The sequence below is a fragment of the Channa argus genome, chromosome 21 (assembly GCF_033026475.1).
Source record: "Channa argus isolate prfri chromosome 21, Channa argus male v1.0, whole genome shotgun sequence".
Classification (NCBI taxonomy): domain Eukaryota; kingdom Metazoa; phylum Chordata; class Actinopteri; order Anabantiformes; family Channidae; genus Channa; species Channa argus.
In genome coordinates, this window is record NC_090217.1 from 7,057,277 (window position 1) to 7,072,122 (window position 14,846).

The 14,846-nt window shown below is 38.0% G+C and overlaps 1 protein-coding gene across 3 annotated transcripts in view; it reads right to left on the reverse strand.

Annotated features, from left to right (window-relative positions):
* Positions 1-8,596: 8,596 nt before the first annotated feature.
* Positions 8,597-14,846, reverse strand: part of apaf1 (apoptotic peptidase activating factor 1) — a 36,990-nt gene continuing 30,740 nt past the window's right edge. For all 3 annotated transcript variants that reach the window (XM_067490588.1, XM_067490590.1, XM_067490589.1), the window contains exon 27: positions 8,597-10,358. In XM_067490588.1, the coding sequence (XP_067346689.1) occupies positions 10,212-10,358 (147 nt within the window). In that variant the 3' untranslated portion in view covers positions 8,597-10,211. The remainder of the gene's footprint in view (positions 10,359-14,846) is intronic.

Consider the following 14,846-nt stretch of genomic DNA (forward strand, 5'->3'; position numbering starts at 1 on the left):
CACACCATTTAAAAGACATCATTAAGAAACCTGCCACTGTGCTCACAGTAAATGCAGAAACTCCAGTATAATAGGCTTGTGGCACCATGATCAGACGCTCGGCTGTATTGATATTAGCTTTTTAAATATAAGAATTAAATGTCCTATGACAATACATTTACCATATGAGGTTTTATTCTAAACGGAGAAATCACCATGGTACAGCACCATCAGCACTGGAGAATGCACATAAAGAAAAATCACACGTGTAGTCCCTGAAATGCATACCAAGGGTCTTTTAAGATGCAGGACCAAGTTACGTTTTTCTTTGCAACGCTGCCCATGAGGCCACCTGAACTGAGTCTCCTATGCACAATGTCTCTGCACACTGTTTTTTTCCTCTTGTTTTATTCAATGATGCAGCCAATTTAGGAGCAGTGAGCTTTCTGTTTCTCAAAGAACACACTTGTAAGTACTTCTCTTAGCAGAGCAGATGTGTATTTGGGCCTTCCACTGTGTCACTATCCTGCTATAGTGCTAAAGACTTTAGAGAGTTAATTTCTTGGCTATATTCCAGGTGGTGGAATGGCACATAATCATGTACAGAATAGAGTCCAACATGGAAACTGGCTGGTTGGAAAGTGGATGAAAGTGGATTGAGTGTTGTAGACAACAGACAGAAGAGTCTGCATAGTTTTGTTTTTTGTTTTTAAATTTAGAAGTTTTGATAAATTGCAGAAATATTTTGATCTGTCACTTACTGATTCTTTCTCCTCAAAATCATCCTTTACAGGTCATCTGCTTTTAGTAAGTTGTCATCCATCTACCTAAAGCTTTTTATGCAACTATGATTATGATAAAGTTGAAAAACTAGGATTTAACATTAAAGTGCAGTTTGTTCAGCTCTCACAAGGGAGACACATGCTGTAAAAACACTGGAAATTGCATCTTGGGACCTTATAATTTCATCAGTATACTATATGCATAATTCAGCAAAAAAAAAGCAGGTAAGATAAAACTGTCACTCCACTTAGCTCTAAGAGGCTTTTAAAACTGCTGCTGAACTTGCCTGAACTGCCTGTGCATTCGGGGTGTGTGTGTGTTTGTGTATACACTTCTACCTACTACTTAGGAAAATACTTTATCTCCTCACCAACAGAGTGAGGACATTTTGGCCAGTCCTTAAAATTTAGAAGGGCTGTTTCAAGGTTGGAACTATATTTGAGTTCGGGTTAGGATACGGTTAGGATTGCATGAATGCAAATGCCCAAGTCTGCTAGCCCTGACATTACTTGGATCCTACCTAGACAGCTCCCTAGTGCAAAGTCCAGATTATCTCCAACCAAGATCATTTGTAAAGAGGAGTTGATACTACGGAGATTTCACCATGAGTGAGTAGGCGTGTTTATGACGTCCACTTCCTGAGACTGTATTTGCCCGGTTTCGCGGCAAACACTTGAAGATGAAGAACTCATTCATTCATACGAACACAACAACGTTGATGCAATGCAGACCTCAAATACAAGGAATAGCAAGAGATTCGACCAGGTTACAAAGCAAAACACTTCAGCGGCTTTGTTTTTGCCTCATGTCCTGCCCCCTGCTCGAAGCGCCCAAGCACCACCCGTTCCTTAACTACACTGAGTATTTCCTCACAAGTGAGAATGCCTCTTGCACGGACTATCGCCAAACGTTAGCTTCGTCTGAAATGGAAACTCCTGAAAATGTCAGGACCTGATCCTCCTGACCTGAAGTTTTTATGCTTTAACAGTCTGAAGCGGTACTTTGCCTCATCACAACAAAAACCTGCTGCTGTTTAATTTGAGAATGATTTCAGCCCCATAACTCTTGAACAGATTTGAATTTAAATAGTTTTATGCCATTATTTTGCTTGATGAGTGACTATGACAGTGTGACTGCAGCGGGAATATAATTGGGACAAATGAGTTGTCAAGCAAGACAGTTTAATTGTTGCTTCAAAAGCATGTTGTATAATATGTGACTATAGATGGTCAAGTGGTTGGAGAAATCACTGTGAGCTTCTTGTGAGCAGAAGCTTTTGCTGCAAAAAGCCAGGGTATATAAACATATCATCAACAGGCTGGTTGGAGTGCCCTTGAGCAAGATAATGAAGCTTTTTTCCTTGTCAAGTGGGAGCCAAAATACTACTTACTGCTGCTTTCATAACATACCATCCAACACAAAATACAGCAGACCCAAGGTCTAAATGATACGAAAAACACTTAACAGAGCAAAATAAGAACAACTGAGTATAAAGCAGGAGCGTAATGCAGAAAGCATAAGGACAGATTTAAAATAAAAACAGAACGCATTAATCTTGATAGGCAATCTGAAAGGATTGTTTGTGCTACATATAGTTTTTTCGTCTTAGCAAGTCAATTCAATTTATCAAAGTGAAGGACGTTTATGAATTTTTCTACTTTGTCATCTTAGCCTAAGCTGTCAATCTAATTTACTGTATGTTTTTCGTACGATCACAGTTCTTTGGGGGCTGGAATTAACAATTTCTAATAAATTAATTATAGGTTAATTATTTTTACTAAAGCAATGATCATTTAGTCTGTGAACATACAAATGAATCATTCCCATCACAAGCTCTAAAACACTAAGATGTATTTTTAATGCTTAAGATTAATGTACAGTACAGGGATATAAAACTGGAAAAAAAATATTTTTAATCCTTTCTGTCATGTTAAAATCATACACTTCCACTGAATATTTTTTGGGAATAAATGTCATGTTTCACTGAAGCAGTCCATCTGTACAGGTGAATAAGTACCTCCCCCCCCCTCCCCCTTCTTTGGCATATCATTGTGGGTGCTGCTGATCTGGCTGGGAGAGCTACAGGATGAGGTAAAACATGGGTGACTAAAGCATCTGCTCTAGTTCCAGGGCCTTGTTCCATTTCAGTCTCCTTAATCTCACAAAGGTACATATTTTACATAGCAATAAACATTGTCTAGGTTGTTGCCATTTATTTTCAAAGGCTATACAATCTGGGCAGACGCTGATTGAAGGTGAAACGGCTAAGGAGAAATGGGAAAATCAGCCAAGGTGGAGCAAGTTCTGGCTCACCGCCCTCTGGCTTGAAATGGGAGAGCAATAAAGGTGGCACACAGCTGAGCCAACAGCTGACAGGAACAGGAATCAATGTTTGGCCAAGGTCAGGAGGAACGACATATACACACACTCACGGGGTGAGGATGTAACAGCAAAACAGGGTCAAAAGACACAGGGGAATCGTAAAGTGGTGACCCGATACTCAAGGGGTGTTGGACCAAAAAGCCAAGGGACGACATTTGTGTGTGTACTGAATTGTATACAATGGTTGGCAAATGTAGCTGCTAATGCTGGCAGCCATCACCAGGCCTGGTTCCAGGTAGAGACACTGTGCACACGCACGCACGCACACACACACACACACGGGAAGTGGATAGGCTCAGTCTGGCTAGTTTATTCAGTTTCTTGTCTTGTCAAACTGTATTGTATTTTTTTTAATTCTTACATGGGCCAATAAATTCAATTATTGCTGAATACAATTGTTGTAGAGCCCAACATAAATATATAGCCGGTAACTACAGTATTTTGATAGAGGCTTAACAATAGCAAACAAACATCACAGATTAAAAAAACAAACAAACAAATAAAAAAGCAAAACCCAACATGAAACCCCTACCCCATGAGATAAGTACAGTGGAAGAAGCATCATGATTTAGGGTTGCTTTACTGAAGCTCTTGCTTGAAGTTATTGCTGACAAAGGGGGTTCAACCAGTTAATAAATCACTGTTGCCATCCCTTTTTTAATCGGTGTGTTCAACAAACACATGAAAGATGACTGTCTTTTATCTGCTTAGAAACACTTCGTTAACGTGACTTTGATGAGGATCAGATCACATTTTGGGATCAATTTATGCAGAAAAGTGCAGTGCTAGATTATTATTTTTTCAAAAACCCAAACAACATATAAAAATTAACAAATTAATCCCGCTAACCTTTTCCCTTTAGAGTTCTATATATCCCCTCTACTTCGGTTTGCATCATTTACTAAATGAAATACAATGACCAAACGAAAATTCTAAAGCCAAGCAGTGTATACTGCTCTCTTTATATGAATGAATATATAAAGCCAGCCTAATACATTTATTCACACAAATGCCAACATATTAATCAATAACTTCGGAAATGTTATTTGCAGCCATATCACAATCCATAATAAAAATCTAATAAGAAAATTATTTCCACCACACAATCACCCACACAATACCACCCTTTGACCTGACGGCACCTAGACCTACAGCAGTTAACCATACTTCCACATTTTCAACCTGTGCATTTGTACGGTCTACCCAAACATCTGCATGCATAATTGGATGCTGCATAGCCACCAGCTTGAAAAATAGAAAGAAAGAGGGCAGCAAGAGAATGAAACCTAAAAGAAAGTTTTGGGCACCAGACAGAGAGCTGGAGGGAAGCTTAGTTCTTTTGAAAGAGCAGAGCCCTTTTAATTCTCCTGGGAGTCAACATGCAACTACAGACCTCACACTAAGACACTGCAGAGGTTTAAATATCAGCCTTACATTAGCGTAAACATCTTAACAGATACTAATGCTAAAGTGTGCTAATTAGGCCACTAAACTTTACATTTCAAATTACTTCTTAAAGCAGATACTGTTAGGGTGTAATATGCAATATAAAGTTCCAAAATCTATTTCCAATTTCATTTATTACTATAACATTATAAACTAAGTTTAAAAAATCATCCAAGTACAGTATGTTTTTACTCTTGAAAAGAACAAAGCGTCAGTCATGCCACAGTGAATCAGCCCTTACAGTGTGACAGATATCAGAGTCTGCACAGAGGAAATCCTGGCCCAGATGCACCCAAGACGGGAAGGTGGTGGTGTCAGTAGTGTGGAGACACTCAGAGAGCCAGATAGTTGTAATTACTTCAGTAGCAGACAAAGATTAATTAAGTAGGAGAAAGCAGAATTAATGAGGTTGGTGCACACCTCAACCACTTTAAAAACTTTACAACCTCCCTGTGGGGATCGCAAGGTGTGTAATTGCACATGGTGAAGGACGATGCACATGCACACACACACACACACACACACACACACTTTGTGTGATCCAATATTTCCGTTTTTAAATTAGAAAAATGATGAGAGACGGTGCTACACAAATTCAGTGAGAGAAATAGTACTTTTTTTAAAGACAGACAAATTTGCCATTTAAACTAAATACTGTAAAACTAATCCCACCTTCAAAAGCTTAAAGTATCTGATAAGTCTCCGTTTAATTTATACTTGCAGCCGAAGGGCTTGTAACTGATAACAAAACCCTTCTCGCAGGTGGAAATGTAGAAAATATAAGAAGATCAACAAATTAGGATGCTCGTTCTTCTGTACAAACACCCATGAATACCGCATTCTAAAAATATGTAATAAAGTTTCTTTGTACCTATGCCAATGTGTGTAACTAGCTTCAGTGTGACAGAAACCTCTTTTAATTCATGCAGCAGACATAAATCCACTACCTATTAAAGAAGATACCAGGTTTCTTGCCTCTATTTCAGACCCTGACTATATCTAGTTCAGACCTTCCTGAGAATATGTAACCCAATTGCAGCATAAAAACAGGGCGCCTTTATGGTACCCACAAAATGGCAATGTATAAATAGAACGAACCAGCCGTGGCTCCAAGTCTTGTACTATCATTGGATGTGTTCCCAAATCTGATCTATGATGCTCTGCAGTGGTGGTTGACCGATTAATCAGGCCAATGTTAAAATAATCTCCCCGCCATCCGATCAACTAAAATGTCTGCGGACACATCTGTAGCGTATACTGTGAGCATTTTTCTTGAATATGCATCTGAAAATTAGGATGTAGTTTCGACTTATTGATCTGGCCAAATGTTTGACATTTTTATTCAATTGACATCTGCACTGTAAGCATTTCAATCATACAGCAAGTGACTGAAAATTTGATCCTGAGAACACATAAAATTATTTGAGCACCTCAGTGTCAGTAACTCAACCAGGTGTATTTTATTGGCACTTGATTAGAGCAGTGGGTGAGATTAGCAGACCCAAAAGTATAGTTCATCCTGCAGTTCCTCCTCTCTGTCTGGTCTCTGTGCATGAGGGCAGAGCTCAACTGCTCCTCACACACAGGGTTGAGAGGAAGGAGGACAGAGGGGAGGCATTAACCATGTCAGCAAGTGATTTATTCAAAAACACTGATGGCCAATAACAAATCTGGCTGAATATCAGTATCGAAAGATTATAATTCTTAATTGTAAAATTAGTCTAGGTAAATACTAATGTTGTGTAAAGAATTTCACAAAGTGTATCCGGGGAGATTACATTTCTTCTATACTCAGCAAGAGAGAAAAACAGACTGACTAAAATGCTTACTCTACTGTGAATTGTACACAAATTTCCCTTCATAAAAACTTGTGTACATATATAGGCAACAAAACTCAACACAAAAATTGGAGTTACAGGGGTGATATAATTTATCATTCTAAAACTTCAACACTATCCCATAAAGCTGTCAATAGTAGATGCTTTGACTGAGTACAGACATTCGTTTAATCATCACTTTTAACATGACGAACATGTGAAGTTAGCTCTTGGTCTTTGTGTTGACACCAGCTGATGTAGGTTAGACATTAGCGTTAGCTGCTCGACAGGGGACCTGTCTGTTCACAATTCTCAAGTGCCACACAAACAAACATCTAGGCAATAATCCTGGCAGCACAGGAACAGGCTCCAAGTACAAAATCAATAGAGGCAGGGGTCTATCATAACAGAAAGGACCCCGGGTGCAGGCTGTGCAAAGACACCCCCTGAGACAATCCAGCACATAGCAGGTGGGTGCAAGAAGCTGGCAAGCAGGGCACACGTGGAATGCAACAACCAACTGCGTGTGCCCAGTACAGACTGGAGGCCGCAAAAATCAATGAAGCATACACGACAAAGCTCCTGTGGGGCTTTCAGACAGAACTCGTATTGGCTAAACAACCAAACGTTTTTTTTTTTTCAAATAAATATGTTTTTCAAGCACTTTTCCCCTCCAACAGAAGTCGCACCTATCAGGTGTTTAGTGTAACACACCTCGTAATATTAAATGGCTGCACAGAGGTACAACTTCAACATTAAGCATCCGCACATATCAAAACACATTCAGGTCATTTTCATTCGGTAAAAACTTTACCAAACTATTACAATTCAGTGACCCAGCGTCTAAACCAGCAATAAACATTCGTAGTCATTTGTAACACAGCAGTTTGTCTTACCTTAACCCAGGTGCCTTGGCTCCTCTGAAAGCTGCCTCCCGGAATCCAGAAAACCTAAGTCAAAGGTCTGAGTCCGTTTTTCCAACAATAAAGGCGAAGCTCGTGTCTTCCTTGGGCCAAACGGGCTCTAACCGGAGCGCACAGGTCAAACGATTTCTTCGGTCACTTCAGCAGCGTTAGCTTAGCTAGCATCAACACTAAAATCACCGTTAGCTCACTCTCTTCCGACCGCCGGTATGTTTTATTTCCTCAGGTGTCCTAATGTTAGGTTCTTTCACCGTTAATTTATTTATCGTTGTTGTTGCTGTAGGTTTCTTCACTGCCTTCTTAAAAACTTCCAAGAAATGCGACGACTTTTCCTGCCATTTCCACCACCTTGAGTTTAATTAGCCCGCCATGCTAATTAGCTAAATCGTATGTGTACACCAGTGCAGATACGACTTGTGCCACCGTGTGGCGGGGAGAGAAACAGCACGAGGATGTGGCGCCCACCGTCATAAAACTCCCATTAGTCTAATAATATTATTATTATGACAATGAAATATTTTCTTAGACTAAAGTAATGTACAAATACAGACACTGGCAACTGATTACTGAACAAATATCAGCTACATTGCATCAGTAAATGCGAACACCTCATCATCAAACTGCTGTCCACACTCCTCCACATTAAAGAAACGCTACACATGCTGTATTTAAAAAAAGATTAATGAGATGAACTCTTTCTCATTTGAATATTACTATCACACACAGTAAAATCTGTCAAATACTCTTTTTTGGTCCAAAAACGAGTAAACAAAAACAATATTAAGCAGATAAATAGCACACTGTTTTGTCATCACAGTTGAACCAGAGTACAAATAGTTTTACATTATAATAACTAAACTGTGGCTGGTCATTTATCTGAACTATACTTTTAGAAGAAAGGCTAAAAAAAAAACACAACAAACTTCATATTCTGATTGCAGAAAAAGTTGATTCATAAAACCAACTATTAAGACATCTTATTTTCGACCTTTGCGGAGTATGTTTTTATCAAACTGGAAACAGAATAAATATTTTAAATATATTATCTGTTGAGATATGTAACACGTGATGTAACTCCTGTTGTCCTAATGACATGAATGACTTTCAGTTTACTTCATTTCAGGGATGAATCCATTTTCGCCGTCACTTGGTGACAAAAGCTGACGCTGGAAAGGATGGACGGCACAGAGAAGGTGACAGATTTTATAGACCAGTGTTAAGCAGAACATAACAATGGAAGAGGAGGAAGAAGCATGACTGCAAATGCAGGAGTGATAGATTTATAGATTACACATTCATTAGGCAGAGACATCATCAAGGAGGAAATTAAATCAGTCAAAGTTTCCCAGACAGACAAATAACAGTGCATGTAATTTAATACATTCTAAATTACACTCACACTGCATAACAGTATCAACACACCCAGATCACTACTTCCTTCACACAGGATAAAAATTTGTTGATTGAATTTATGCTTAAGATTCATGAAAGACAGCAACTTCTGCTTCAAAGTGCTCAGAGCAGGAAAAGGCTCAATATTAAGACAATGTGTAGATGAAAATGTTCGTAGAAAACAGTCCAGGTAATAGAAACAGTACAAAGATTTTACAAGCACAATACCTACCTTTAAACATTAGCAGGTGACAATCTGGAAATAAATTATATTACATACTGCTTTTTTAGAAGTAGAAAACATTTACCTTTCATCTTCGTTCGAAAGTACAAGTAGTTCAGATGTACAAATTGACTCACAAGGAGATTGGATTAAAATTTAGATACCTAGTCTTTAAAATTTAACAATTTCGAGAAATTTTAAGGCTCATTAAAATTCACAAGAAGTCCTATCTATGCAAAGTATAACCCATTTACACAAAACACACACACACCCACTTTGCAATGCAATGTTCCCATTTATACTGAGGCTGCAGTGTAAAAAAAATAAAATAAAAAATAAAAAGGCTGAAAACTGTTGAAACTAAAGAAGACATTTTGTGTAAATTTACCATGCAACAACAACATAAAAATGTATAGTTTAAAAAACATCTCAACATAGACAGCCGAATGCACTTCATGACTTCAAATGAGATCAGCGTCAGATATGCACAGCAGCTTATATCAAATACATACAGTACAGCAGAGTGGAAAATCTCTAACATTACATGCAATAATCTTAACCCTAATGAACATTTATATATCACATTTGAACGGATGCAATGATCATATATCACTAACCTGTTTATAACAATATCTTTATTAGATATTAATGATTCACACAATCTTGAGAAGAGCTGGTAGTCAGGATAACTGGCTTTTTTCTTAACATGTAAACCTCTTTCATGCTCCTTTTCCACTTGGTATTTTTACTACACAAAAATGTAGTTGCAACTTCTTTATCAGCAATGTTGCAATCTCAACAATTCATCCAACTAATCCTCAGTGAATTCTGTGCGACCTTGTAATTTAAAACATCATTAAAACATTGCAACATGGGTGACAATTTGTTTAGAGAAGATTTCTCAAAATCAGGCATTTTATAGTTTTTATTTAAAGCTGATGTAAAGTGGTAAAGTTACATTAGCAGAGTCAGCTGACTCCACTAACTGTGCATTTCTCTATGAAATGCTTTATTGCAATGCTGTTGGTTAATGCCTATATGTAAAAAAAAAAAAAAAAAGTGCAGTGAGGATTTAAACTAAGACGTGAAGATGTCCACGATTCTGGGTGCAGCGGAGTACAGTTTAAACTTTAATTAAAGTTTAAACTGTTCTTATTGCATCGAAACGCATCCACTTTGAAATACACTATACTATACGCTATAATTTTGGCAGGAAGGTGTAGTTTCTGTTTGAACTGTTGTGTTTTGTTTGGAGCCCATTTGTCATCACACCACCCTCTGGAGGATGTAAAGGATGCCGATGCTGTCGATGGTGACAAAGGTGGAGAAATTGGATGACACATGGATCCTTTTCAATGCACTTCCCGTTGGGTAGAAGGTCTGTAGGGCCTCTCCTTTCTCCGGATCCCACCACTAGGTTAGAGATCCAAAAATAGAAGGTTAAAGGCTTTAAGCTTGTACACTCTTGTAGAATATCTGGGCAGCATAAATAACACCAAAATGAAGAAGTGGATTTACATAAGTAAAGGTTTTGTATTAAAATATAAAAAATATACATTTCCTTCCCAAACCTCTGGTTTGCTGTCACACTCGCACTGGCTTTAATTTAAATGTTTATTTTTATAAATTTTTTTATTTGTGACAAATTATGGCCAAGGCAGTGTGGAAGAAGTCTGCTTTAATTGAATTAGACTCAAAGAAACAAACTGAAAGCTTTATATTGGCTGCCAAAAACACCCTGATGAATTGAATTGAATTAAATTGAAGGCAGCTTTAGGTCAGTAGGTAAGGCAGTTGTCCACAGACCCCAGGGTCAGTGGTTCGATCCCTGGTCCCCGGGATATATGTTGAATATATGTTCCCCTCCCCCAGCTGTGCAGTGCCGGTCCAAGCCCGGTACGAATTGGGGAAGGTTGCGTCAGGAAGGGCATCCGGCGTAAAAACTGTGCCAAATCAACATGCGGACAATGATCCGCTGTGGTGACCCTGAACTCATGGGATAAGCCGAAAGGACAAAAAAATAATATAATATAAAGTCACACAATCCCATAGGCTCAAAAACAGAGAAAAAACACATGCCCCTCCTCTAATGCCGCAGCTTCCTGAGTGATTCCATTTAATCTCGGTTTAAAGTTGACATTTTCCATTGAAGCTCCATCTCACTGGGATGAATCATTAAAGACACATCAAGTCAATCATTTATAGCCTGGCATGAGTGTGTTTGGGCTGTGCAAATTCAACTCCGATAACAACTTCACATCAAAACAAGAAAATGTTCCTCTTCCATCTAAAAACAGAACGAAATGAGTCATATCAATAGGTTGAATCGTGATTAGTGCAGAATGTTTTTGTTATAAAGGCTGAGCTGCTTTGTGAGTGTGTGCGTGAAGAAAAGCAGGCCAACTCCCCAGCCTCTCGGCAGACAGACGGATGGACAGACTGCAACAGAAAAGGTGGCGGCAACAGATGTCTAGCTTATAGAGCTATCCCAACATGCGCACACACACACACACACACAAACACACACACACAGCCCATTAATCACAGAAACACTTCAACAACATTAAGGGAAGTTGGCTGGTAACACAACATGTAGTTTTGAGAACTAACCAGTGGTTGAATAATTTAGTTGTGTTAATTTTACAACCTCTAATCGTTTGATTAACTTGTTCCTTTAGTTTCCGTTTCTAAAAATAAACCTCTTAATTGCTTCTTCATTCCTGTTAATCAACATTAGGCTTGTACTGACTTTCTCTCTCATCTCAGGTAAGTGGCTGCCAAACTACTTCTGACCCAGTTAAGTTATTTAAAGCCCCCTTTCCCCATTTGACATGTCTACAGAGATAAGGTCCTACTATAAACCTGTATGAATGTTCTCTTTAAAAGTGGCTTATAGACAAGTGTCTATAATAAGAGGCATCAGACATATAATGGTTTCCATAGGATACTATTAGAAAAAATACTTATTGATTAAAATTTGTTCACGAAAACTTACAATGCAATGTAAAGCTTGCTTTCCAATATTAGTACAATCCGACTATTTATTTTGTATATCATGATATGTTGTTTACATAAACATCAGAGTAATAAGGTGTAATGTGCTGCAGCCTTTTTCTTTAAAAAAAAACTTTTTAAATTAATTGAAAGAGAATTACTTATACATATATAAAAAACTAAGAAGCAACTGCTTGTTATATTTGAGTACAAAAAGAAATTACCTTGATGATGACGACAAATGTTTTTAAGGTCATAGAATTATATTTAGAGCACCATAAGCTTTATTTCAAAACACTAAATGAGCAGAACACCAAAGCCTGGAACATCTATTATTTTTGTACAGGTCATTCGTTATAAATGATATCTGGATTGTTTCGTCCATCTGTAAAGACAAACAGAGGAGCGACTAGATGAAGAAACACAGATAAAATAATGGGGAGATCGATGGGAGAGGTGAAAGGATAAAACAAAGATACACACAGAGCACATTTCAGAGAAGGGAATGAGACTGGTCGTTAAAGTGTAATTGCAACAGAATGGAAGGAACAATGGCTACCTGGTGCCAAAGCTCTGACAGCTCAAACAAAGAAATAATCAAGATACATATACACACACACGCACGCACAGATAAATACAGAAATAAACAGCTAGTTAGATGAGGGCGGAGTACAAGACTGAATATCACGACAAACAACGGCAACAGGCGCATGATGAAACTCTGACTAAACAGAAAAAAAAAAGATTTCAAATAGTCAAAAAACTTAATGTGATATTTGGAGAAATGTTTTAAAAGATTCCACTGTCTTTGTAGTGAGATGGAGGAAGATGTGTGGACAGAGGGAGGCTGGGTTTACAATCAAGGGAAAAAGGGCAGAAAATCACTACGTTGAATCATTTACACTACTAGATGGTGAGGAGAGTAGATGGCATGCATATTTATAAGAAATAAGCCAGGGAAATGGAAAGAGAGAGAGATGAATCTTTTAATTTAAGACCATAAGAGAAAAAAGAAGATCAATGTGCATATGCACTGAATGTGAAGATGACACACAAATATAGAAAGGTGCAGTAAACACAGGAAAAAATGGTGATTAAAGATGCAGCAAAAAAATAAAAAATAAAAAAACGCATTCATCTTCACAGCTGCTACATACAAGACAAGTCACTTTCCATAAGGGGTTGTGACTTCTATGGGAAGGCACAGGCGTGTTTTATGTGTGACACTGAGTGCACATAACCTCAGAGCAGATGGCTGATGTGCTGATACCAACACCATAATTGTGGGAGCACTGATTTATGGGGAGGCTAGTGATGCATGTAGCTGTTACAGTTTGTACATGACTTAATAGTATATGTATATTTCTGAGTTGTTGGTAAGAGAACAATAACCTTGGGCATGTTTACTGTGTGAATTTTTATGGGCATCTTTTCTCTGCAACAGATGGAAATATTTCTAGACATCCAGTACAACATCCTCGAGGCTACTGAACTGTTGGAATCATGGGAAAATTGGTTTGTGACCATAATAGCTGTATGTTCCCTTAATACATGGAGAAAACACGCATGTGGGAATAAATATAAAATAGTACGACAAAATGGCCCATAAATTACATTATTATTATTATTAGTGTATATTACAATTAAACATTCACAAAGCAATTAGAGGTCATACTAGAAATCCCAACTGTAAAAAAAAAAAAAATCTATTGTTTATAAGCTTGTAGCTAAAGCCTGTTGGAGTTTTTCTTTTTATTAAAAACTTTAAATTAATACTTAAAATTACTTTTTTTTAAACTATTATTTTGTATTTATTTTGAAGGTCTGTTGAGAAAAAGCTGCTTTCCAGTGATGGGTAAAAGAAGTGAAATAATAAAATGATTAATACAGTACCTATGAAAAGTATTCCCCATCCATTTCTTTACAACATTGAATCGTGGTAATTGAGCAGGATCCAATGTTGTAAAACAGCTTTGGTTTGTTAAGTGTTATCAATTCATTTTATTTCAAGCAGGATTATGAAGTATTATGAAGCAAAATAAGGACCTAAAACAGTGGGTAAGGAGTATACACACACACGACCTCTGCTTTGATAGACAAATGATTATAGAAAACAACAAGAGCCACTGAACTCTTATCTATAAAGCGCCACACCACTCTGCACGTTTAGATAAGCTCCCTCTCAGTGTCACGCTGTCACACACACACACACACACACACACACACAGGTCAAAGTCTCATCTGGGGATGCTGGGATATCCACCGTGTCAGGTAGTAACTCTGATTCTTTTCAGCTAAAAGCAGAGAAGTCTGCCATACCTGGCCTTCATCACTACCTGTGGTACAGCTAAATAGGGCTGCTTATTCATGCTATCTGAGGGGAGGCCTGCATCACTTACATAACAGAAATACCTGTCCGTGTGCACGCAGTTGCATCTTTCAGAAGAGGTGGAGGAAAGTAATTCATCTTCTTCTAACATAAATAGGTCTGATACAGAGTCCAGAGGGAATAGGTACAGTTTCTACACTTTCTAAAAAAAATGATAAAGACTCCACAGCCAGCAGGATGCACACAATGGATAGAGGCAGGGAGATTAAAGAAAGAGGGGATACCAGCTGGAGTGGATTCAGGAGATTTTGTAAGGCCACCTCCATTTCACAAAGGGATTTTAGTGTGTGTGTGTTTGTGTGTGATGGGGCCAACAGTCTTGCAGAGAGGTTGAATTATTCATTCAAGGTTCAAGCCACTCAAATATTGATGCTCTGACAATCCTCTACACATCTCTCCCTCACACATTCTTTCTTTCTTTCGCCTACATTTCTTCATCTTCACTGGTAACTTTTTGTTCCTCACAAGTGTGAGCAAGAAAATGTAAAAAGAACAACAAAAAGTGAAAATATGAATGA